This window comes from Drosophila mauritiana, chromosome 3R (genome assembly GCF_004382145.1).
Source record: "Drosophila mauritiana strain mau12 chromosome 3R, ASM438214v1, whole genome shotgun sequence".
In the NCBI taxonomy this organism is placed as follows: domain Eukaryota; kingdom Metazoa; phylum Arthropoda; class Insecta; order Diptera; family Drosophilidae; genus Drosophila; species Drosophila mauritiana.
This window is the reverse complement of record NC_046670.1, coordinates 22,106,180-22,133,037: the sequence shown is the minus strand read 5'-3', so window position 1 is coordinate 22,133,037 and position 26,858 is coordinate 22,106,180. Positions and strand designations below refer to the sequence as shown.

The 26,858-nt window shown below is 45.5% G+C and overlaps 2 protein-coding genes across 2 annotated transcripts; one reads left to right on the top strand and one right to left on the bottom strand.

Annotated features, from left to right (window-relative positions):
- Positions 1–1,045: 1,045 nt before the first annotated feature.
- On the top strand, positions 1,046–25,407 carry LOC117143717 (coiled-coil domain-containing protein lobo). Its single transcript, XM_033308515.1, has 9 exons — positions 1,046–1,571; positions 1,644–1,772; positions 22,851–23,210; positions 23,275–23,989; positions 24,047–24,228; positions 24,289–24,504; positions 24,572–24,793; positions 24,848–25,042; positions 25,105–25,407. Exons 1-9 carry the CDS (start codon positions 1,155–1,157, stop codon positions 25,360–25,362), a joined length of 2,694 nt encoding a protein of 897 aa, XP_033164406.1. The 5' UTR covers positions 1,046–1,154; the 3' UTR covers positions 25,363–25,407.
- Positions 2,341–10,411, bottom strand: LOC117143718 (protein distal antenna). The gene is made up of 2 exons (XM_033308516.1): positions 9,592–10,411; positions 2,341–4,945 (listed from the first exon to the last, which is right to left on the bottom strand). Exon 2 carries the CDS (start codon positions 4,890–4,892, stop codon positions 2,850–2,852), a length of 2,043 nt encoding a protein of 680 aa, XP_033164407.1. The 5' UTR covers positions 4,893–4,945; positions 9,592–10,411; the 3' UTR covers positions 2,341–2,849.
- Positions 25,408–26,858: the final 1,451 nt, after the last annotated feature.

Below are 26,858 nucleotides of genomic sequence, written 5' to 3'. Positions count from 1 at the left end.
CATCTAAGCCATTGCCACTGTCGCTGCCACTGCAGCTGCGGAAGACCAGCCTCGAGTGCCCGACGACGGGTAATTATGTAATATGCATAATGACAATAAATAAAGTAAGTCGAAATATATATAGGTAGCCAGGGGAAGGATTCTATTGAATAGACTGCGGTGATTATGTTGCATGTGGAACTATATTGCAACCCTCTTATTTAAATTAAAAACATATATGTATTAAGTCCTTTTTTAACATTTATTTTATTTATTAAGTTGTCTATATGTATGTATGTATGTAATCAATTTACCAAGTATATATAGGAAAGTTTTGTTCCGTCTGCTATATTATATATTCCGCCATATTCCGTGCTATATTACAAATATAATTTTGATACATTCCACCAAAATTTATAGAAAAAAGCTAAAGTGAAAATGACTAGCGAAATAAATAAAAATTGATTAGTTCTATATTTTTCATGTGACTTCATGTTTAAAATATAGCTAAGCCTGAATTAATATCCAAGGATAAAAAACAGTAGGTAATCGTTCAATTCCATTACCTACTACGTTAAAAATATGAATGTCAATTTTAAAAATATTCTCTTCATGGCATGAAGTTTACTGCGACTGAAGGTGATGCCCATATGCTATTCAAAACATGTTTACTCTATTTTAAAAATGTTCGTTACAAAATGTCATTTGGATAAAATAGTTAATCTACTTATATTTTACATGTAGACACTTAACCGAGAAAAAAGCAGTAATAACTCATGTTCAAAGCAGGGTAAAGAAGTTTAAATCCAATGCCAAAGCAGTAAATAAGCAGTTACAAAGCAATACAACGGTTATTTAGCCCAGACGCAACCCATGTACATGAAGTAAAGTAAGGTAAAGCAAAGTTTTCAACCGGAAGAAGGAAATGTTAATTCTTATACGAATTTTTCAAGCGAAACCCACACAAAACTAATTAGAATTACGAAAGTTTTTTTTTTTAGCAAATTATGTATATTTTCTTTGCTACAATGAACAGTCTAGCACAACACAACACATATTTCAATTTCTGTCACATCTAGCCGTTAAAAAATATATTTTTCTACAAACACCGTAGTTATAGAAACGAAGTTTCTTGTTTATTATTTTGAAGAGCCGGCAATCGTAACCACGCCAAAATGCCGAAAGTACTGTTTCAGAAGTACAAGAAGGTGGTGAGCAACATCGACCCGAGTCGCTATAGCGCCAAGTTCAAGGAAATCGACGAGCAGAGGCGCTCGCAGGGTTCGGAATCGGATTTTCCAGAAGAAATGGAGGGCGAGTTCGAGGCGGAAATGGAGGAAATGGGGTCTAGTGAATTTAGCTTATCCGAAGGAGAACCCTCGCTCAATATCGGAAAGATCGATTTATCCTTTCCCGAAACAGTCGAGGAGTTCGAAAACAGTCCCCAGTGCTATCCTCCCTCGTACTATACCCTCTCGCCCAAGGAGCGCTTGCTCCTGCTGTACGCCGAGAATTTCCGGAAGCAATTGGTTCTCAGCTACCCAAAGAGACGAGCGATGGTCTTGGCCCTGCCCAACGAATGCAAAGTACAGGTGAAGTCAGCACCATCTGCCCCTTTTGCTGGCCAGCGTTTTGATAAATTGCCCCTCTTAACCAACTTACAGAAATTCGTTTGCACCACCATCAGGCCAACGGCGTTTATTTACACGCAACTCATATCAAGTGTCGAGGAAATTGCCAAGTTTGTCGCCGATTTCATTCAGTATGAGCCACTGCAGGATCCGATGAATTTGGTAAGTTTATTATGCCCAAGTTGAGCCAATCATATATACATTCTTCTTGGGTTCCGAGCTCATGTAGTAATATATTTTAAAGTTTATGGGTTCTAAAATGGCCAATAATTTGACCAAGACAATTTATGCTTGTAAATATGTTACAAGTATTAATGATTGCCTTTGGATTATGATAAAAATACTTATTGATTGTTCCCATAAAAGTATATATAGTATATATTACCCACTCCAACACAACAGCTTTAAATAAAGACGACAACAGTTCTAAGAGTTTCATAAAAATTATCTAATTATTTTTTATTGAACATGTATTTAAAATTACATTTAAATTTGTAAATGTTTTTATTTAAATATCGCATTAATTCCGAATTAAGAAAATTCTTTTGAGCACATTTCCATAGTTAGTAATATACGAAATTTAAAAACGTTTGATATCAAATGCATGCCATTCGCGCCAACACACCTTGCAGTTCGAAAAGTTTGTTTTCGTAACAAAAACTAAGGGCTATAACATTTTTCTAGAATGCATTGGGTGAAAAAACAAACTAACAAAACAGAGTCGGTTGTCTTTCCGTTCAAAAAGAAATGCATAATAGCTACAAATAGAGTTTCTCGATATATACACGTTAACCGTACGATTAATTAATAATATGCAATGCAATGGAGTGGATTCGAATTGAATTGATAGAGACTGAAAGTATGCTCGATAGGTTTCACAGCTAGGAGATAAATTCAGTGGAGTCCTCCGGATGCGTGCAACCATGTGGTCTAACTGCTGGAGCTCAGTTCGTCGTACTGCTGGTACTCGCCCGTGATCTGGCAGTCGTCGGGGTCATCGTCGAGGTCACAATGTACAAATTCGTAGGGAGGGAAGAACAGGGAGCTGAGTAGGGTGGCCGACGATCGGTAGACGGCCGGCGCATAGACGTGGCACCTCGTCGAGGCCTCGGCGGCATCCGCATCTGCATCTGCATCCAGGACACCGGGTCCTGGCTCTGCAGCGTGCAGTGCGCCGTTTGGGCTATCCTCTATCTCTGTATCCGTGGCTGGCTCCGTGGGCGCCAACTTTGGCTTTTCCTATTTGCGACGGCGACTCTTGCCCCGCCCACTGCCCTCCTCCTCCGCGGCGTGCTCCTCGCTGTCCTCCGGCTGGCTCCGCAAAGCGGATTTCTCGATCATCGGTGTCTCGTTTCCCGACTTGATGGCGGCTATCAGGAAACGGAGCTGCATCAGCTGCACGGCCGTCACGCGGGGATTGCTGCAGTTCTCGAGCCACTGCAGGAACTTCTCGCCATGCCGGATGGCCTCGATGTCCTCGTCCGCCGTGCAGTCCAGATACTTGGCCTTCTCCTCCTCGTCCGTTTTGTTGGAGTTATTATTGTTATTGTTATTGCTGGCGCTCACATCGTTGTTGTTCGTATGCGGATTGCTGGTGTCCTGGAAGCTGCCCTCCGATTCGGAGGATCCCTGTTCCGGCATCAACGGACCAGTGGCGTCCATTCCGCCCATCTTGAAGAGCATATTGTCTAGGATCTTCTTGCATTCACTTGTAGGATTTGGAGTCTCTGGAGTTTTGGTCTTCGCCTTTGGTTCGGGGCTCCTGCTGCCTGATGAATGGGCAATGGGACTCTGCGAAGGGGTCATCACTTTGCCGGCAGCTGAGAGATCCTCCGGTTTCCCGGACGCCTCCGTCTCCACTTCGCCATCGAGATCGGGCTCGGTGGCCTCGTCAGCCTCGGGATTCTGTTCGTTGGAGGACAAACTTCTCACCGACGGCGTCTCAGTCTCTTTCGTGAGATGGGAGTACAGTATGTTCGAGGGATCTCCCATGGATCCCCCCTCTGCAGCCGTGGTGGCCACCTGCTGCTGCAGTTGGTTGGCTTGCAGGGCGGCCAATGTGGCGGCATTGGGATTCAGGGTATGCAGACTGGCCCCGAACGCCTTGCACCAGTTGTACCACGCCGCGTTCTTCTCGTCCAGACTGCCCGACGGTGTGGACGAGGGTGTCAGCGGAGCCGAGGGTATCGGCGGAGTCTGGGCCAGCTGACTCATGTGCTGTGGCGTGGAAGATCTGATGGGGGGACTGGTCACGCCCATGGGAATTGTGGGCGGATAAAGGGGATTCAGGCCCAACATGGTCTGCTGCGACTTGAGCCAGTAGAGCAAGGGATCCTCGGCCAGGTTGGAGAGCGTCATGGGTCCGCCCATTTGCGATGGAGCAATCGAAGGACTGGGACTCTTGATGTCGCCTCCCTTGCCCTCGTTCTTGATGCTCAGATTGAGGCTGCCCTGGCCCTCCCCCGGCTTCTGTTTGGCCCAGTTCTTCACCGACAATCCCTGCGCCGACCTATCTCCACTATCGCTCCTGGGACTCTGCACCTGCAGCGGCGTTTGGCCACTGGGCTTCGGGGTCCTCAGGTTACCAGCGCCCGCTGGGAAACTGTTTAGGCCCGACATGGCCGCCAGACCGGGATTCAGCTGGGCCAGCAAGTTGAGGTTTGTGGTCAGCTCGTTGAAACTGATCGCCAGCGGGGACTGTGATATGCCCGTGAGACCCGAAAGGTGCGTCAAGCTAGAGAGCGGACTAATTGCATTTAAGGAGGGATCGGCGGCGGGTCGGTTGATATCGGCACCAAACACTTTGGCCTTGACCCCGCCATTAAAGGCCGCATAGTCCACGGGCAGCCCATTGTACCCAAGATCGGCCAGATTCTTGTTTGTACTGTAGTCCAGGCCATTCAGAGGGGATCGCTTGAAGGCCAGCTCATCGAACTTCAGTTTGTTGGAGAAGTTCAGGGGCAGGGCGCCATCCAAACGCTGGCGTTTCTCCGGCGGACCCAGAAGGCCTCCGCCGCCTGCTCCACCACCTCCTCCTCCTCCATCCATCTTATCGCCCAGGGCGTCGGCGCAGAGGTTATCCGAGGCGGACTGGCGGGACATGAAGCGCAGCTTGTCCTCGTTCTTGCACCAGCCGCGCAACGTGGACTCGGGCACGCCGATGTCCCTGGCCACCGAGGCCTTGGACTCGCCATCGTGGATCCTCTGGATGGCATGGATCTTGTCACGGGGCGTCAGGCTCCGCAAGGGACGCTTGCCCTTCGTGCCCATGCGGATGTTCATGTGGGGGTAGCTGGAAATATCCAACTTCAGGCCGTTGTCGAACAGCTTGGCGTCTGCAAGAAAGAAGAACAAGCGTTTCTTAATTAATTACCGTGACACACTTGGCATATCGCACATCGCACGGCGGACCGATGCGTTCCCATTCGCCAGCGGTGTAGCACATAGCGATATATATGTACTCGGCCGAATGGCGAATGCCGTGTGCGCGCGTCCATGTACTTTCCAGGGGCAGGGGGTTGGGGCTTAAAAACGGTCGGTAGGAGGGGGTGGGGGCGGTCTGTCATGGGGTGTCAGGATGTGCCACAATGTACCAGGATGTGTCAGGATGTTCAAGGGGTGGCGGCTGGTGTTTCGCATGTTCGCACGGTGCTCCAATAAAATCGCCGCGCGCTTTAAAATTTTACAGACAACTCGCGGTGTAAATAAACCGCACAGCCGGGCGTATGCGCTATATTGCGTATACGTGTAGGTGGTCCCATCGTATCTACATATATACGTACATAGCTACACAGTCAGGATGACAAAATCTCTCTCTACGCTCTTGCAGGCAAATGAGCTGCGTCACGCCCCTTGCCGCTTTTTCGCTCGGCGCACGAAGGATGCCAAATTTGCAAAAAGGACTCGAAAGTGTGCCTGTGTGTGTGTATGTTCGTTAGTTCGACACTGTGTGCGAGTGTGCGAGAGTGTGTGTGTGTGTGTACACGGGGAGACAATGGAATATGCTAATTGGTGCGTTGCCTTCGCGCCGCGACGCGCCTGCTCCAAAATGCAGCGCGCAACGCGAGCTACGAATAAGCAACAAGAACAAGCCATTCGTCGGCCGAACTTTCCCGAGTCCGCAAATTTATAACTTGTTTACCTGTCTCGGGCCACTTGGCGCTGCAGCGCAGAACATCCCCCAACTTGAGATACTATGCGATACTGTTGTGGGCATGGATGTGGATGTGGATGTGGATGTGGATGTGAATGTGAATGTGGATGTGGATCCATGCCAATGCCAAGCACGCCTGTTGCGCCTTCCTGTCCTACCCAACCTGTCAGCCTTGCTGCCTTGCTGCTTTCCTTCTTCTAGATCTGAAATGTTGCCAAAGGCAACGGCAGGTGCAGCAGAATCAGCCGCAGCGGCAGCAGCGTCTTTTGGGCCAGCTCTCAAGTCTTTTTTGGCCTGGCCAAAAGTCGAAGGCAGGCAGAAAACAGAAACCTGAGCGAGCAACAATATGCTCCGCCTCCATCTCTCCAGAAAGTGAGGCATGCAAAAGAGCTCGCCCCATGGTGCAATTTTAAAATGAAAAACACGTTTTGCGCATGACTGACACATGATTTCTTTCCCTGCATATATATGTACGGATATATTTGTATATATACATATATATCTATATATATATGTGTGGCATTCAAATATACTGGCAGCCCAAGTTGGTGTGCGTGCCTTCGCAGAGCGAAGTTCTCAAAGGAAGAGAAACTTTCGAGAACTAAGAGAGCGCAGATGACCAAACTGGAGGAGTCTTTCGTTTGGCCATCCATCGCAATGCTGTTTACAAAACGCACATCGCTCCTTGGCTGGCTTTCAAGCCACTTGGAATGGAGTTTACACGTTGCCAGCTATTAATTTGAGACTCCTGCTGGAATCACTGGACTTATCTCCTTCGCTTGCTTGTTTAAGCAGACTGGAGCTTATGATTTGGAATAAGCAGTTGGCAAGGACCAAAAGGGATAAGGTGCATCGTTTTGCCAAATATTTAATCTGTATGGTATTGTTATAGGATATGCTAGGAAGCTTTATATTATTTGATTTGTATGAAAAGAAAACTTAAATGGGAAAAGTGGTACTAGATTCCGGTATTTGAATTTAAGCTACGTGTTTAGTTAAGTGTATGCAAATCAAATGTATTTATCTACAAAGTAGGTAATCTAAGTCTATTATTATGATTATATAATTAATGAGCTACGTTGGTAATCACTGCTAATAGTTATGCGTTTGTCACCTGGTTGAGTATGCGGTTTAATGCATACCAATCTAGTTGAAGCCTCCACTTCTCGCCTCCCCCCACTTGACACCCAACCCACAAACATAGACACTCCGGGGGCTGTTCATAACCAATAGAGCAGCAAATAACTGTGTCGACGGTGGTGCATGTGATTCTGCCCCACTACCGAGCACCTAAACAGCAAACAGCAAACACCTAACACCATACGCCATGCACCATACACCTAACTCCATTCAACTAACACCACCCACAGATCCGGAGCTGCGGAGATCCCGAGAAGCAGCGACCTGCCAACAACCTGCACCCAAACACATATCGAATAAAACTTTTACAGCTGTATAAAAATTACAAGGTCTTTGGCCATTCAGCAGCGGAGTCGAATGGGCAATGGGCAATGGGAAATGGCAAATGGGAATGGGTGGGGCTGAGATGGGGTGGAAGGAAAAGAATTTTTACTTTCGCTTTCTGCAGTGGGTCCGTCCTTGTCCTAGCCGGCTCGCCATTAAACTTTTCACGAACCGAACTGGGACAGTGAGAAGTGTGTAAAAAATCTAGTAACAACAGAAAAAGATGAAAGAAATAAATATAAAAGAATTACACCAAGTTTGTCAGTGTGTGTGTGTGAGTGAGTGAGTGTGTGGAGGGGGCCTGTCTGTGTCTGGTGTTGCTGCTGTGCACACATGCACACTCACTTACACACACCTAGCCAGGACAGGACATATGTATGCCGGAATGGCCATACCCGTCAGTATGTCTGTAATGGCCAACCGTCTGGCCATTTCATCGTACACGTGAGTGTGCGTGTGTGTGTGTGTGGGCTAAGAGCTTCTGATTTTCCTATATACAATTATAATTTTATTGTATTTACTATTTTTTCGTTTCTTTGGCTTCGTATTGAACTCACTCACAGACACAGAGGGGCAATGCATGTGGCAATGTGGCAAGGACACCAAGGAGGGTCAAATGGGATGGGTCGGGATGGGCGGGGGGCAAGCGACGGGGGGCAGGAGAGTCTGGCAAATGGAGGTCAACGACTGAAACTAGTACTAATATGTGCAAGCGTTTGATAGCTCCATTCGTTTGTGCTAATGCAGAAAGAAATAAAACACAAAAACGGGGCAACACATAAAAATAAGAATATCGTAGATAAAAGAAAAAGTTGCTCTGGACCAAACCCAATCGTGTGTTAGTGTGTGTGTGTCTGGGATGTCTGGGATGCTTCCCTCACCGCAGTTATGTGTGTGCAAATAAACCATGTGTCTGCTGTAATGTTGGACCTGTTGGCACCAATGATCTATGTGGCTTTAAGCACTATTGCACCTTTTTATTGTGTGTTTTGGTTTATGATTAGCCCGATTAATGTTGTGTCGGCATTTCGCAGTGGAACGAGATGATTAATTGTCGGGGGAATCGCAATGAACTTTATGAAATTGTCTAACTATTGTCTCATATATGGGCAAAGCAATTTTTAATAAGGAATCGATTTTTGGCAAACAGTTAAAATATAAATAGATAGATATACGAATTTATCTCCTTTTAAAAGGATTGTATTTAATTAGAAGAATTTAATATACAAATTTAAGTCCTTTGATGACTTTCCTAGATTTGAAATATCGGTGATGTTATAAATGAAGTTGTTTCGCAACACTAAAATATTAATGATGTACGATTGTACGAGAAAAATATAATTAAAAAAAAAACAAAAATATATAAAAATATTGATAAATATTGATAAATAATCTTATTGATTTTTAACAAATTTTTGAAACAAGGTGAGATTTAATGATGGGATAGATTTTCATGTTATCAAATAGTGACACAGATCCTGACCATCCGGAACCCTTTTTTAAAACATTTATAGTTAAGTCAAATATCTTTTTACCATAAAAACGATCAAAAAGTTTTGCATGCATATTGGGCAATAAAACCGGTTTCCTGTGTATGTTAATATGACAATTCAATATAAAATTGATTGATTGAGGAAATCTAAACATTTTAATTATACAACTTTTTAGTTAAATAACATTTACAAGTGTTTACAAGCTATGTAACATATTAAGAGTTTATTTATTTCATAGATTAAAAAATCTAATCAATCAAATTAAGAATCAAAAAAGTTTTATTTTTTATTATACATGTAAGCAATAGCTAACGTAATGATGGGAAGTTGTAGAAAATATTTCTGAAATATCCAATAACTATCACTCCTGAATATTTTTATAAATGCGACGTTTTATAAATACTATAAACAGCTAACTATTATAAATAATATTAAAAAAAAAAACATTTTCGAAAAAACATTGTCTGCTCTTTTGTATATATGTTGTTTGCAATCTATGTTGCAGTGAAAGGTTTTTGATTAAGATGTTTTTTAAGAGATCTACTAAGATTTTTAGTTATTAAGTTATAAAATTTTAAAAAATAACTATTTAAATACAGAATACTTCACATACAGAACTTCACTTTTATTGAGGTCAAGATGGTGATGTGTAAAAATACAAATTTCGTTTATGTTGTGTTGAAAGGTAAACAATAACTCTTCAAAACTAATATATCAAGTTCGGTTTCCAATTTAAATTAAATAATTTTTGACCATATTTATAATTTTTCTGGTCTCACCTATTCAAATTTTGCAAGTTGAGCTTAAAACACTCGGTTAACTTTTATTTATTGATGCATTACTCAATTCACCGATTTAGTCAAATACTAACCTTTTAGTTAACTTCCGGGGGCGAAAAGTGATCGGTGCCTTCTTCCAGCGAAGGCGGGAGAAATTCGTTGATAGCGCAGCTATTTGCAGCACTTAAGTTATTCTTATCTCGACCGGCGATGCTTTTAATTCACTTTACTTATAGTTCACATGGATTTTAATTTATTGTTTTCAGTTAATGTTGTTGTGTTCACTTGCAAGGATAACATCACTCGGTCAATCACAATCGAACACTGTGCTCGCGATGCGGCGTGATGTTTACCGCTGCTGTGGCGTGCGAAATTCAGCGGCAGGACATGCGGTGCGACCTCTCTCTCGCGCTCGTCGAAGGATATTGTGATATTGTGACGCTGCGTCGCTGTGACGTGGATGTGCGAACCTGAGCGGCTAGCGTGCGGCGACAAACTACCGCGGCGGACTTGAGTGAATTTTGATTTTAGCGCGGCGAATTTCCGCACGGCGACGACGGCGGCGACGTCACGGGAAATTTAAAGTCGCACGTCCACGAAATGCGGCGTTTCGTTCTCACTCACACATACATATGTGTCCTGCAGTGGTGGTTGTGTGCTGGTCAGTCGTTCTGCCTTGGTATTAGTAGTTTTGTAGTTGTCGTTTTTGTTTCTTTCACGTGTGCGTGAGTCGCTCTCTCTCGCTCCCTCTCTCGGACTCTCTTTCGCCCGCTCTCTTTCGCTCTCACTGTTGCGAATTTCGCGGCCTTTTTCGGTGACAGCCAAATGTATAATGATTAATAACGGTCAAGACGGCGGCGAAGAAGAAGTCCTCTCGCTTTGGCTGCCCCGTTCGCAATATTCGCATTTTGGCATTTTCGCATTTTGGCCGGCCCAACCACAGGCCAGTGTCCACTCACACACACACACATCGAGCACACATACTAACGCAGCACATCCTCCCACACACGTGCGGACACACAGCTGTGTGCAACGAAGACGACGCAATACTCGTGCTAGGCTTTTTGAGATTGAGAGACGCACATCCTTTTCGGCCTCCTTTCTTGCGCACAGAGAGAAAAATCGTGTTCCTGACACCTTAGTAAAGAAAATGTTTTTAAATTCGTTAAAAAAAGCGAAATTTCGTATGATAATTTATACATTTTTTATCACTTAGTTATGATTATAATTATGAAATCGAAACTTAAAAAACAATAAATGAAAATATGATATTGATTGAAAAGATCGTCAGTTTTTGAAAGTATATAGTTTATATATCCTCGTATTATGTATTAGTTTTATGTGAAATCTAGATTTTTTCCAGTGTAAGACTGTGTGCAACCTCAGGAGGAATTTGCTTGCGCTTAGCTAAGCCATTTTCTGCTTCCTTAAACGCTGGGCAACAACTATCAAACGAGCAAAGGATCTGCGAGAAGAACGTGAAAAACCTAGCCGAAATCCCTGTCTAATTTTCGCAGTAGGGGGTGCGCCTTTTATCGTCACTGATAATTCTGTTAGTTTTCCCGCTGTCATGTGCTGCAGTTGTTGCTGTTGTGATTGCGGCCAGTTTTCCTCGCTTTGTTTTGATACATGCCTTCATCGCAGATTACGTGCGCTCGCCTCTCTTTCGCGCCCGTTTCGCAAAGAGCCAAGCCAAATGAGAACCAAACAGCCTCTTCCTTAAGAGAGAGAGAGGGAGCGAGCTAGTGAGAGAGCAGCTTTCGTCCTCGTCTTCGGCTTTTTGCCGCCCGAACCGAACGAAGTTTTGGCGGCAGGCGGTGGAGACCACACGGGGAAACCCCCCTTGGGAAACCCACATTCTTGAAAGCAAGGCGAATCCGTCCCACAGAGTCGCTTCTTGGCTCTTTTCGTCGCTCTTTTCGCTGGAGCGTGACCGGCGATCGCCGAAGGAACCGGAATTCTCGAACGGACAATCGATCGCAAAGATATGGGCATAGTGGTTGTTTCTCCATCGACTTTTGCAGGCAAATTGCTGCGGTTTAGAAATGTCAGATGGCGAAATAATTGAACTCAAATTGTGGGACAAGAAACTATTTAGCTGCAAATATCAGGTGATAGCAAGCTTCAGAATATGTACTTCCCATATTTAGCTACCAAAAAAGATATAATTATAGTGTATATAGTTAAACACAAGGTAGGCAGGACAATAACTTATGTTTTCCATTATAGTGTCGACCCATTCTTAATATACTTAGTGCACAACATATTCAATGCTTGGTATACACTATGTTAAACATCTTACGCATTAATATGTTTAAGTTTCTTGTAATATTAATTACCGAGCTGATAACTTGTAGGTAGAAATGGAAAACCATGTTAGATAGATTGTTGATATCCCAAGCAAGTGTCAAGTCAAAGTGTATTTTGATTAGTTGTGCGAGAGAAGAAAAACCTGACAAGTATTTGCACCATCGTGGGATAGCCCCGAGATTACGATCTTATATAATGCGTGTGTACACATAGGCATTTGAGGTCGTAGACTTAGTAGTTGCCATGCAAAACATTTGCGCAGAGCACACACACATTCGCACATACATAGCTCCCTATTTCCCTATTGTATCTGGCCAACGAAGGCGGCCACTGACCATAATAACAACAACGGCAACGAAAAAGACAGCAGCAGTGTCGCCAGAGTTGCTAGTTGCTGCCTTTCGGGAAATCGCTAAGAAAGGTTTTTGAATCCATGTCCGAAACGCACAAGCACAATCACACGTACACGCACAGGCACACGCACACGCACACGGAAACACAGGCCCAAGGATATAGTGTAGTCGTACATATAAGTAGAGGCGTATACACAACAAGGAGCAACAATAACGCAGGACTACGGAATACGGACAGCGGACAACGGACGGCGGACTACGGACGACCACGAGTACAGATGGCCGGCATGGGGCCGCATTGGCAAGAAACATATCCTTGCCACTAAAAAGCCAAGCAGCCTGCCCGGGTCGCTTCATTTCGTCACACATACACACACGCATACAGGCTCACTCACTGGACACACACTGGAGCAGTTTGGCAACACGCTACCCACACAGACGCACATTCTTCTTAGCATCCGCAGGCACATCAGCATCTTTAGCGTAAATTTTGCTGCTGCGAAAATTTAGAGTTGTTGCTTTATGCCAATGTGCGTGCTAGAGTGTGTGTGTGTGTATGCTAGTGTGTGTTTTTGGGTATATATACTTCAGATTTTCATCGGCCAACCTAAAACCCCCCGCCCTCTTAGCCAGCGGAGCCCAACCCGACCGATTGTCCATTGTCCATTGTGTCCACCAAGGCAACATTTTCCATTTTCGTTCGTCCTCTCTTTGGCCGCCGGACTTTCTCTCATATCTGCAGCTCCTTGCCAGCCGCCTTCGTCCTAGCCACCAAGCCACCAAAACCGCCCAACCGCCCACCTCACCACCCCTTCAGTTGGTCAAAACCCCCCTTTTCGGATGTGTGTGTGTGTGTCCGTGTCCGAGTGTGTGTGTGTGCTGGATGCCTTAATGTCGCTGCGTGTGTGTGTACAATTACGAATTCGTCGTCCTCGACTAAACTCAATTCACTTTCTCCCTAACTCTGGCAAACCCGCGTCGTTGTCACCGTCGTCCTGCGATGTCCTTTCACCCAACCCGACTCACCTCCCAGAATCCCCCTCCATCCCTGAATCAACCCAACCCCTCATGTCACACCTCCGGATGGCGAAGGAAATTTTCGCGTGAATTGAAAGATGAAGGCGCACTGGGCTGGACGCTGGTCACCCCCGATGGTTGGTTATATGTACACGCATAGGTCCTTGCTGATTTCCGTTCGAACGTGTGGCTATGTGTGTGTGTGTGTGTTTCGGTGTGTCGGTGTGTGTACATATGCTAGAAGACGTGTGCGCTTGATTTTCAGCACCCATCTACCAACACCCACCCGCCCTGGGAATCTGCATCCTCTCACATTGTCTTTGTATAACTGTTCCTAAAACAAAATTTTCAGTTTTGCCTTCGAAAAGATAAATGTGTGTACACGAGTTTTCTATGTATGCTTTTTCGTGCTTGTGTGTGCGTTTCTCCCGGCTACATGTACTCGTACACTGGGGTCTACTCAAAATATATCCCTAGATGCGTACTTTACTTGCACCTTGCCTTAAACTCGATTTGTCCCTGCCCATTTCAATCAAGTCATCGATCATTTATTTCTATTTCGATCACCATCAATTGGGTTTGGGAATTCAATTCGATACCAGTTTGGATCACAACTGACATTGATGGTTACGAAAGATTAACAAAAATATGAATCACCTGGAATAGAAATTTATCGAGTTTTTCAAAATATCGAAGAAAAATATTATTTCTCAGAATTGTAAGTTAAAGTAGATAAATAATTTAGTCCTTTGGGGTAGATACAGTTTGTAAAAAGTTGTTGCCTAATAATAATATAATAGTACATATTAAAAATAAACGGTATTATTAGATTAAATCTTTATATTTAAATATATGCTTTACAAGACCATACATCATGTTTGTCAAATCATAAATTTAAGAAATAAAATTAGGAAAATAAGTACTTGAATATACATATTGTGTGCGAAACTATTTGAAGATGAGGTTCCTTTCACATACACCTGATTTCATGTACTGCAGATATATTTGCGATGGTCAAGTCGAGCCGAGCATCGTCGCCTGGAGACAGTCTAATCCGTTGTCCGCAATTGTGCTGACCTGGGCGGTCCTGCAAGATGCCCATGCTGGCAGTTCTTTCCTACCTAACCCGGAGCGAAACACCCTGCCTCCTTGGCCATTATCTGCAGTTTTGTCTAAGCTAAGGCGATTTGAGCAGACAAAACCGCAGCTCTCGCAAGTTGTTTGGACCCAGTGCGTCCTTTCGTCCTGCGTGCCCTTCCTATCCTTCAAATGAGCTCGCCATGCACTCGTGGTATTCTATTTTGTGTGCTGCTGCCATAGCTGCTGCTTCTATGTTCCTATGATTTGCATATTCGAGCTCGTAGCTCCTTTGTTTTAATGCACCCCCACCCCTTTGGTCCTGAGTCCCGGCTCCTTTGTCAGCAGCATTTACCTGGCTAAGTGTGTGTGCGACTGTGTGTGCGCGAGTGTGTGTGACACTGGTCTTTGGCCAGGATGCCGCGTAAGAAGAAAGCAAACGGCCAGGCTGGAATTTGTCCTTCCAATCTAAGCCAAATGCTGGCCGTCGTCCGCTGGACGCCTTGGACTCCTTTGCTTTTCCAGCAAGCAAGCAGGGAAATTGAAACAATTGAAGAGGTAGCCATGGATGGCAGCCCGGCATCCCGGCAGCCCAGCAGTCCGGCATCCTGGCAGTCAGGACAACCAGACGCAGCATTTTCGACCATCAACTACTGGCCACTTACGGACTCGCCTCCACCGCATCGCATCGGCAAATGTCCTGCTGCGGAAGCCAGAGCGAGAGGGACAGCGAGCTTGAGGATGCAGCTGGCTAGCCAGTGCGAGTGAGATGTCCTTTTTGGCCAGAGCTCTAGCAACGGCAGACGAATCCTTTTCAAAATTAAACTATATGCAGCAAGTGGAAGAGCAAGGCAAGAAATGCACACACACACACATATTCACTTCTATGCTACAACCGCCCAGTTTTCGTATCCTGGTCCGAGAATCAGTCGAGTGCGAGCCACATGCAAATAGCGCAGACACATGCACTTTTTCTCGTATCCTTGGTCCGTCCGCATCTTATGTATTCGGCAGAGCTTTGTTAAGATATTCTTTGCACCTAAGATGGAGGACGTTAGATACGGGCGGCAGCTAGCCAGCCCGGCGCTTATATACAGGTTCAATCAGTTGCTAATTGCTATAGGTCCGAAAACAGTCATGTGCACTGCACCCACACACTCGCCGCTATTTGTTTATACTCATATGCCAGGATATATAAATGAGTGTGCACACATACACACATATGCTTATGCGGCGAAAATATGTAAGTGCAAAGCTGCACACTCAAGTGTTCAAACAGCGCGCCAGATTAGTTATAACCACATAGCTCAAGATGCCATAAAGTCGATTTTTTGGTACGAACTGATGGATACTTTCCGTAAAATCCATCTATATGGCTTATATGGCTTATAGGGCTCGGAAAACCTGATCATAATACTTGACCTTTATATGCCAAGCGCTCGAATTCGATTTCATTCTTGACACTCTTACGAAAATAATCACACAATTTGTTTGGCACAGTTTTTTCTCCTTTCTTGTCTGCATTCTTTTTCTTGTTTTAAACAAAAAAGGGTTCGCCGGAGTACGAGAAAAAGTTTGTCTGACTTTTTGCCTTTTTTCTTCTCCTTTGTATGTTACAAAAAGTAATTATTTTCATTTTATTTTTATGTGCCAGTCTAGCCAGTTAACTTTTACTCGTATCAATTGCAAGGGGATAAATGGGTGCTTTAAAAATCCATTATGTTATATGAGAAAGTGGAAGTATTTAAAACTTAATAAGCGATACTACATTAAGCCTAAAACTGCACCTTAAATGTTTTCGATCTTATAAGAGTCATATAACCTTTGATAGGACCCGGAAAATAGTTCTCCTAAGAGATCCTTTGAGAAGGGTAATGTAGAAATGAAGGCTGGGCAAACAATCAATTCATACAGCCGTGTAAACTGGCACTTCCTAGCCGCGCATATCCATTCATATGAACTCACACCACCACTTCAGAAAAGGCTTTCTTTTGCGCCTTTTTTCAAACGTGTTCGACGTTTCCCGCACTGCAGATGCAGTGAGGAGTACTCGACTTCCAGATACCCGAGCTGAAAATAGTCAATAAATATTAGAAACAATCCTTTATCCCTATACAACAATATATCTGAAATATACAACTTAAAAATTATTTTTTCTTATCCTTTATGAATTACGGGCATGCCCTCTGTAAAACCAATAAGCCCCATGGCATAAGTGACACAGGGTATAGACGCCACAATGCGGTTAAATGATGGCGATATGCGCTGACGCTGTAAACTCAAGAGTGATGTCCTTTGCCATTCACTCACAGTCGCTAAGAAAAACGAGAGACCGCAAACGCAAAAGGATGCGACGGCGTCGAAAAGCGATAAAACGCGATTTTATGCACGTGTTGAGTGGCTGCCAAAATGGGCAGGTTCCATATCCTGGCGAGGCTGCAAGTGTGCTAGATTACTCTCACGGAATCTATTATAAAAACGTATATTAGTAATCGTTTTCGAATAATACTGAATAATACAGAACTCATTTAGCTGATAAGAAACGTGGAGGGTTAGCGAAGCTTCCAAAAATGGGTAAAAAAAAATAAACAAATGGACATTGCATTAACCAAAGTCTGGACAACAGATGTCTGGGGTTTGGTGGTCCCCTGACAATATGAGTTCGGAAATGGAGGCGTAACATTCCGGGTGAAGTGCAGATGTCACTAAAATTCGCTGACAGTCCAATGAATCGATATGATATCTAGGCCACAATGATTATGGCATAAAATGCGAACTTTCTTCCGGAAATGAGAACTGCCCTTTGATCTCGTAATATTCCGTTTGTTCCCGACTTTCCAAGCATGCATTCATCATTCGATTCAATACCGATTTTTTTGGTGCGAAGTGAGCGGGCCAGGACGGGCCATTCCAAGTCGCTTGGCGAAACCAAATACGATGGGATACAGCGCGATGTTCCCTTCCTCGAGGGGATGAAATCGCTGTCGCTTCCGGTTGAGTGCACAGAGTCGCGGAGTTGCAGCGCTGTAGAATAGCGTGTCGTGTTGCTTGGTCAGTTTGCAATTGCGAACCTTGTCGTCTTTCGACTTCAGTGACAAAAAGCAGCACTGTCGTTGTTTTAGCGAAAATAAGTGGTTAGGGTATGATGGCTGTAACTGCGAAGAGGGAATACCCTTTAATCTGGTGTAATATGTGGAAATTTATAAAATTATGAATATGTTCTAATAATACAAGGACCAAAAAATAATCCTTAAATAGTTGTACTGTTTTCTTACACCTTTGAGGAACATACTGTTGGCATCATTGCATACTGCTGAGTACCAAATAAAATTGTTAAGGAACAAATGGCCATCATCGATTCGACACCAAGCGGAATAGCAGCTGAAAAAAGGAAACAACAATGCGGCAAGACATCTTCCAGATACTCGTCGTTCGCCATTTCCCCCGCTGACTATGCGCATATCGATTTCCTTCGGCTCGAGAGCAATTCACTCGAGATCGGGCCAAGTGCCACCGGCAAAAACCCAACGAAAAAGGTGGCCCCAAACTGCGAACTGAAATCCCTATCTCATTTCCCTGGCTCGGCGACTCGGCACGGTTGCAACCCTTTGACAAAGAAAAGCGTCTCCCTGACGGAAAACTGGCAGCGGGTCTTCGCGTCCAGACTTCGCAGGCAGGAGGCAGGACTTGGCCATATATGGTCAGACGGGCGAGCGAACCGATGACGTGGGCTTGCATGCCGCCCCCCACCAGCTTCCGGACCTTTCAGCCCCGCGGCTGCTGTTTACCATGCCACGCTCGGTTTAAGTCGCAGAACATCCGCAACCACCGCTGACCCACCCATCTTCGGCCACCCATCTCTTGCCACCCACCACGTCCCACCGCCAAAGGTGCTCCGGCAATGGCCAACAGCCTTCGTGGCTACAATAAACTAGACGCCAATTTCGCTGTCGCTGACACGGCCATTGCCGCGGCCATTGAGCGTCGACCATCTACACATCTACACGGAGAACAATAAAGAGTGCTTTCTTACGAGCGCATAATATGCCATATTCAAAGGGTTGCGAACTGAAGAAACTCCTCGAATTTTAATACCCCTTTCTTTAACAAGGATATATGCCTGTGTTATCAGTATGTGATGTATGTGTTTATTGAGAATATCCTTTACCACCTTTACATATGAGTCCATGATTTCTAGCTGTGCAGCATCTAGCCTCCACCGTCGACCATTGTCGACTACAGGACTCGTCGGGTCCACTTACTCGCCTTGCCCGCGACGGCGTGGCGTATTCCTTTGCTCAAAAGCAGACCAAAACCAAACCAAACACACATCGACTTTGTGTCCGAGTCCTCGCATCAGTGTCCGTATCTGTCTGGATTCGCGACCCCCGTCACATCACTCGAGTCCGTGGTCCGCAGTCCGCAGTCCCCAGTCCGGAGTTCCGAGTTCCAGTCCCGATGGCCGCGACCTCATCCCACTTTGGTTCTTAGCGACGTCGTCTGTCCGTCGCATTTATCCTCGCTGTGGGCAACGCCATGTGACTTGGATCGAATCTGTGATTGTAAGTTGTGCGCCGTCGTTAGGTTGCCGCATTGGCAGTCGGTGGGTGCCACTCCAGGACATCCACATCCACATTCTCCACATGCACCCTCCTCTGCCATATCCACTCCATCACTCGGCTGGCCTCTGTCCACCGGCTGTACACGGGGTCTGTATCCCAAAGACAACGCCGGAGTTTAAAACCATCATCGTCGTATACACACTCGCTTGGCTCAGACAGCGCGATATTGAATAAGAATGCCTCCCGATGGCAGGACTCAAATTTAATGTACGGCTGCTCATATGTGGAGGGCTATTGATTAGGAAAAAATGCTTGGATGTATTCCATTAAATATTAGGTACAATGAAAATGTTTCCATACTGAATATGATGAAATTTTCGAGCTTTTCAAGGTATGGGCCACTTTCAAAACTGGGCTAATGCCGCGTGTCCCATATTAATAAATCCTGTGTGTGTAATTCCTTCGAGGATATGAGTGAAACTATGATGGGATTTTAGCGTAAGCCGACCGCAGAACAAAACCTCCATTAAGCGCCAGCTGAAAGGCACCGACTTTGACTGACTGACTGTTCGGGGGAATCAAATGTCTTAATTTCGCGTGTTTATATCTTAATCTTGGCCGTTTTTAAGAGCGTCTATTGGCCGGGACTTTTATGTGCCCGGGGTCCCGGGTCGCGGAAGCGGGAAGTCGGGCAAATAATAAAACCCCAGCGTGGTGAATGGGGGGAATGGCGCCATAGACATCCACGTACATCCAGGGGCGCAATATCAACGAAGACGCGCAAATAGTGAGCGGATTTTGGACGGGATGGGAGATGGAATGGGTTGGGTTTGGCTTGGCTTGGGCAACATTGGGCGGTGAAATGGGTCCGGATGATGGTGGGTGTGGTGCTGTGGTGGTATTGCGCGTATTATGGCGACACTAGCGGCGCCGTGTGTCCTTTTGTCCCCAGGACAATAACACTTCCGTGCAGTACATTATCATAAAGGGGTTAAGTCGCTGATTTTCATCGTGTGTGCTCATTTAAAAACTTACACACGCTGCTGGCCCGCAAAAGGCCCGGCTTGGGATTTCCTGGAGGAGGCGCACTACCCGAGTCCTGGCTGACGTCTTATGGCCATCAGGCAGGACGCGCAAGGACTCGACGCCTCGGCCGAAGGAATCGCGCTGAATTTCACCGCTTTGTTTCAGCGCTCTTGTGGAAAAGATGGCAGCGGCTCATTATGCATCCCGATAAGCGATGTGCCTCCCCAGCGAGTCCTTCGCCCCCAGGTTAGTCTAACGAGGACGACGACGGGCTGGTGTGGGCGGTACGTATGGTGCCGAGGCATGAGGCATCTTTCTGGTGGGTGGGGGATGCTTGCTGCATTGTGTCAACGAGGGAAGGCCGCCAGTGTGTGCGTGTGTGCTTGTCCGTGTGTGTGTGTGTGTTAGTCCGCCTGACAACCCCGTCTTGAGCCCTCGTCGGCCGCATTGTTTTCAGTTGTGACCCGCGAGCGGTGGCAGTGGCAGCCATTCAGCAGGGTGGCAACTGAAAGTGATTCTGTCTCGGCAGACTCTGTTACTTGCCACCCTTTTTCGCAATTTTTCGCCGCTTTTGGCGCAGTTTTTTCCGCTTTTTTTTTCGTACTTCTTCCTTCAGATGGACGTTGTCGTTTCATACCCCGTAGTCTTGGTGCAGTGGGGTATATCAGCGCAGCGGAATGATAACTTAATAGGCTTGTGGGGCCTTCAGAAATCAAAGAACCATTTTAGATAGATTAACAACATATGAACCAAATTTAGTAACTAGTTTAAGTGACTAGTGGAGTATGGAGTAATTCAGGAAGGCGTTAAGATCATCATCACTGCAAGAGGTATCTCCTGGTCGATCATCTCATGCCATTATCCCTTTCGCCGACTGTAATTTGAGCTAGGGCCCCTGTTCGAGCAACCGGGCGCCCGTTGCTCCATTCTCGCTGTGCATTCGTCCCTTTGTTTTCGTCATGTTCGCTCCTCCATTGTTGCGACTGCTCTACCAGGCCCGATCCTAATTTAACACGTTCGAATAACCTTGAAGCGTTTCTTATTACGCGCGACCGCAGTGATAGCGGCTCTGCAACGCGCTTCCATGGCCAGGCAGTCCAGGGTAGCCTTGGTGGCCGGGGAATCTGGGGAAGAAGGAACGTGGAGTGGGCAGGAGAACCCTGGACGAAGAGGAGAAGGAGGAGGAGGACTCAATCGGCTGGCCAGGTAATGCCGTTTGCATCGAATTCAATTAGACGCCGCTGACTGACTGGTTTGCTGACTAATCGATTCGAAAGAGCGTGAGCGAGAGTGTTTGACCTCGAACAGTGCGACTTCGTTCGGTTCGCCCCGCTGATAGCTGATGACTCCGGGCCTCATTGTGATTCTTATGGCTTCACACGGCGATTTTGCATTTTAATGGCCTTCTTCGAAGCGACGGGGCGTATCTGCGCAGGGTGGAAAGGTGCAGGACCCTCCACACGACTAGAATCCTGTTTAGCTCCTGGGTTGCACGGAACTTTCCCGCGAAAAAGTGTTGGCTAGCCTATGCGGTTTTAGGGAAGCGTAGAGCTCATGATGTGATATCTTTCAGATACTATTACTATCTTAGCATATATCAATGTCATATCATATCAATATGCTACCATCACATGCATACCTAGTCTCAGATCCTGCTGAAAGATCTTGGCTTATACCGGCAAATCCTATCCCAAAGCCGAAACTAGAGCTGTGCGTATTTGAATTGCCCGACGCAGCCGCCGCTGCAATGGCAATTGCAATCTCGGAGTGCGTATGTGTCAACGACTGGTGTGGCAGGAGGAACCCGGAACCCCAGGCCCACAATAATTGCCAGCGTTTCCCGCGTTAATGGCCGCTTCGCTACGCTTCACAGATTCGGACGCACATGCACAGAATTCCTGGCAACGGCGGGATTGTCTCCTAAGTCTTCGCGGAACAGCAAAGAAGATGAATGGCACGGGGTCACGCAGCCACCTACGGGGCAGTCGCAGATGTGCAGGTAAACAACAATCGGGACAAAGGATCGCCCGAAGGCGGATTAAATGGGAGTGGGTCTCACTACCTCGATGCCGAGCTGCAATGAAAACAGACCGCTGATTGTTTTGGGCAACTGAATGACATCCGAAAATCGGGGGAAAAAAACACATCGAAATGAACGGGCATGAGTACACACTATATGGTTAATACCCCCTTTAGAAAACATCCAAGAAGTTACAGTTTCCTGGTGGGTTTTAAACGATTCTTAAGAATTCGCATGAGCAATACGAAAATAAATACATACTAGCACTATCAGATTAAGATAAAACAGATACTTTTAACATATGGACGGCCTCTTGGAATAGTAAAGTTGTTTTACTTTCAGTAGTATAGTTCAACATTAAACTTTAAAGATACCCGATCAACAGGTTCATTTCCCAAATATGTGGTCTTCTCATCCACAATGCAAAGCGGATATAACTTTTCCAAGGTTGTAAAACATAGCCTATGCGATCTTGACTCCTGCTGTTTTTACAGGGTCATATATATACATATAAATTTTCCTCGGGCAGGTAAACGCTGCTTGCTAAAGGTAATCGAAGATTTCCTTTTTGTCTCGTGCTGCGCAATAGTTTGTGCCAAATTTCGTGGAAACTGGCATGCTGTTTCCTCAGCCCCGGTCTATATACATTCCTCTACATATTTATATGCAGCTAATAAACTCTTGTATTGCAATTGCATATTGGCTTCCAATGACTTTTATCGGGGGATGATTTGAAGATATTGCATTCTTAAGCTAATGAGAGGAAATCATATGCTGGCAAAGTCCTTTGATTAGTATTTTTAGCACATGTAAATATTTTTAAAAATTATTCATTAAAGGAATAAATAAATGTGTCTTGTACTAAGATAGGATATTTCTGAAGAAGTCTTCATTTAATCGATCAAAAGTAGTCTTCCCTTATAGACAAAATGTATGAGCTTATTTACCAAAGATTTGTCATACTTGTTTCTTTTTTAATCCCTCAGCCAAATCGCCTGATTTCGCCGGAAACCTTGTTGCGCAGGCGGAAGGGCAACTCCTATGAGATGGCCACTCTGCTGGCCAGCATGCTGATTGGAGCTGGTCACCCAGCGCTGGTGGTTTCCGGCGTGGCCCGTGAGGAGACGATTCTCAACGACCAACTGGCCGTTTCGTATCCGTATCCAATCGTAGAGGTGGAGGCCGAGGAGGTGAAGCCAAAGGTTGAGAAGCCGGGCCAGAAGTATAAGCTGCGCGGATTACCCGATTTGAAGAGTCATCTCGAAGAGGATATGGCCGAGGTGCACAGGCAAAAGGAGGCAGAGGAAAAACGGATTCAGGACGAAATTATTCGGAAGCAAATGGAGGTGAGGATAAACATGCACTTGCGCATATGTAGCGTGGATTAACGTACTGGCTAATCCCGAACAGGATCTTGAGCTGCTGGCCGTGGATCGGTATCATTATCGACGCAGTCATGCCTGGGTCGTGATCATAAACAATGCACCCTGGAGTGTCAAGCCCAAGACTACCTACACAGATGTCAATGGGGACGTGGTGGAGGCTCCACCCACGGCCATTTTCATAGAGCCCTCGACAGGATTCATCTGCGAGACGGGCTGCAAGCAGTACATTCTCGTGGATAGCATCTGGAATGAGTACAACTACTATGTGTGCAAGCAGAAGCACCAGAGGGTGAGTGAACTGCGTTGGGACCTCCGGGATACCAAGGACTGGGAGCACATGCTTCCAGGTGAGCCGCCCGAGATGCGCATCTACAAAATGGCCTCGGATGAGAATGTTGCCGATGAGGAGCGCGACATAAGCGAGGAGAAGCACCTGGACTGCATTGGCTCCTGGGTGGAGCGTCTGCACATCGGACTGGCCGACTTCGAGCAACGGTTCCCCAGCTCCGAGAAGAAGATCCAATACAGGGGAGCCATCCACGAGCGATTCTCGCCCTATTCCCAGCGCGATGGCAAGGTGATGCAGCTAACCATTTTCAATAACGATGAGTGCACCATTCCCAAGGTCAGATATGAGTACTACGAGAATCGATCTGACCTCATGCGCCATGTGAAGTACACATATGCCACCGATCAGTTTGAGGAGATATTCAACAAAGGGCGGAACGACAGTCTGAAGTGTGGGTAAACATAAATTGAACCGGAAATAAATATATTAATCTTGAATACTTTTTTAGCCATCGAATATTTCTCGGATCCCTCGCAGCAGCGAAAAGTGCATTTTTATTCGGCTTCCAGAATCGATTCCTTGGAACTGATGGTGGTTGAGCCAGGCTCGCTAGTTCTGCACTACAAGGATCGCAGTGACAAGTGCTGGTATAAGGAATTCGAATTCACTCCAGCTGGAAACGTTCTCAAAGTGAGTGCACATTTATTATTTTATTTGACAATTAATTTGGCCAACTTCCAAATCCAACAGAAAGTCACTGAGAAATTTCTCAAAGCCAATGCTAATGATGTGTGCGCAAATGATATTGCAACACGCACGTTTCTCTTTCAACAAAATAAAATTGTTCTGAAATTTCATTACACATTTGGGGCACTCACCGCTACAGTAGTGGAATTTACAAAGCCACCAAGACCGGATTATGGCAAAGAGCTCATATACGACGAGAAACTTACGAAAATATACAAGGCAAGTGACTGGATAATTTAAATATTATTATTTTGGCTTCACACAGGTATTCCTAAATCTCCTCCAGGCAAATCCCCTAGATCCAACGCGCACTAATCTCGAACTCTACCGATTGTTGTGCGAGCAACTGCAGTATGAGGACCATTTGAGGAAGAATTTCGAAAAAATCTTCGAGGATATAAACAACGTATTCGATTTGCGTAAGTCCGAAAAGGCTGAGCCCAAACTTAAATTCAGCATATTTGATCCACTTCGCAATGGAGCAGCCAGAGCCATAAGGATGAGACAGGTAAATGGCGCACTTAATCTTGAAGAATAGATTTTTAATATGTATATTATAAAGTTTGAGGAGGAGGAGGAACTGAAAAAGGAAATAGCCAGCAAGCCCGCCGATTTCTTGGCCCCATATCTGGTGCCCTATAAGCACCAGGAGGAACTTACTCCCGAGCAATCTCAAAATGCCTATAACGCCTGTCTAAACGATCTGAAGTCGCGATTTGTGAGCCTGCTCAACAACTTGCAACGTCACTATGAAGATGTAAGTCTCAATATTTATGCATATTTATGCTTGTATGCATAATTGAAATTTTTAAATAATAGTTAACCTCCGAGTCGAAGTCGCTCAATCGATTCCTCAACAAATTCGAAAACCAGTTCAATAACTACGATTACAAGAGGTTGGTGCAACAATCGAAGGATCTGGAACTTAATAAGCGAATGGTGCAACAGCGTCTGACCCTGACTCATGAAGAGTCCCAGAAGAAATACGAAGTGGTCAAGAACTCCCTGCTCAAGGATCCACGGCTCAATTTCAAAAAGGACGACGCAGCGGGAAGAGCCTCGGAGACATCGAAATAATAAAGTTGATTGTAAATAAAACAGAAAACATTCATTATACCATCGTGATCAAGATATGCTGCCATCGTATTGAATATTCATAAATTTAACGAATACTTTGCTCGTGAATCTTGATGGCAATTATCCACTTTGAAATGACCGATTGCCAAGTAAATGGAATTCAATTGAACAAGCGACTTGCAGATTAAATCAAAATCAAAGGTCGGCCTTTAAGATGCAGATAGTGAATTGCTGAGATTCTCATCCGCCGGTGGTTAAGTGGATTCTAAAATGCGAATGTCGATTTCATGGCCTAGAATCATTGCCGCCGCGCGAACAACGTCGCTAAGGGCGGTTGGGTGGTATGAGTGCTGTGAGTGGTATGAGTGAGTGGTTTGGGTGCTGTTCGGGCGACTTGGACTTGGTTGGGAAGGGGGTGCGGTGCTGGCGACGGCGAGGAAAATTCGTTTCAAAAAGTGACCGTTTGAAAATTGGACAAAGTGGCTGATGCTGCTGCCGTGTACGGACCCGCGCCCAAGGCACACACACACACATTCACAGTGAAATATCCTGGAAAACACACACTCGCTTGTGCCTGTGTGTGTGCGAATGTCTGAGCTGGGCGGCTGTCCATTTAGCGCGATACCCACACCCCTGAAAAGCGCTCACACAATCGTTCACGACCCACGCACACACACACACAGCACACACACACAACGAACTCATATGATGTCCGTGACCCCCACCCGCTAAACCATCGGCCATCGCCACCCCTCGTCCTGATGGGACGGCGAAATTGGGTTCGTCCCTTGAAAGAATCGTCCTAAGATGAAAGTGCTGTCCCTTGTCCGCCTACCGTACGTTAGCTTCGCTGAAAATTTGCTCGTGGCATGAACACATGTGGCGTAATTTCGTCGCAGATTTTTGTTCGCTAACTGGACAAGAAGATTTCGTGCACTGCGCAAAACGGGTTGGCACTTGACCAAGAAAATCTATGATGCGCTTGACTTTCGAATGGGAGAAGTAGCCTAAGCTGATATAAAAGCCTCTGGAAATAGAAGCATTGCACATATAATATAATATATATGATAATATGATATGATATGCATAAATTATATAATAATTATAATAATTGATATTATATTATTATAATTATTTTATAAACATTAAACAATGATATATCAGTTATTCCTAATCGTATGATTACTACTCGACTTTCTTATAAGACTTAGAACACTGTTTAAACTGACTACAGGAAGGTGTCCCACTTTTCGCTCAGTGTCCTTTTTGGACTTCCGAGTCGCGGGACCCCGTAATAGCGGATAGTCAATGTTTTGCGCCAAGGCGTGGGCCGTGGGCCGTGTTGTCGTTCCCCGCGGTGGTGGGACTTCCTTTTCGTCCTTTCGCCGAAACCCCCCCCCACTGTCACCCCCCTCGCATTCACATCGTGAGCATCCCATCCGTGGTTGCCTCGGACTTGGGCAGTGACCGGCTGGGCATAAGTACAGTTGTGTAAA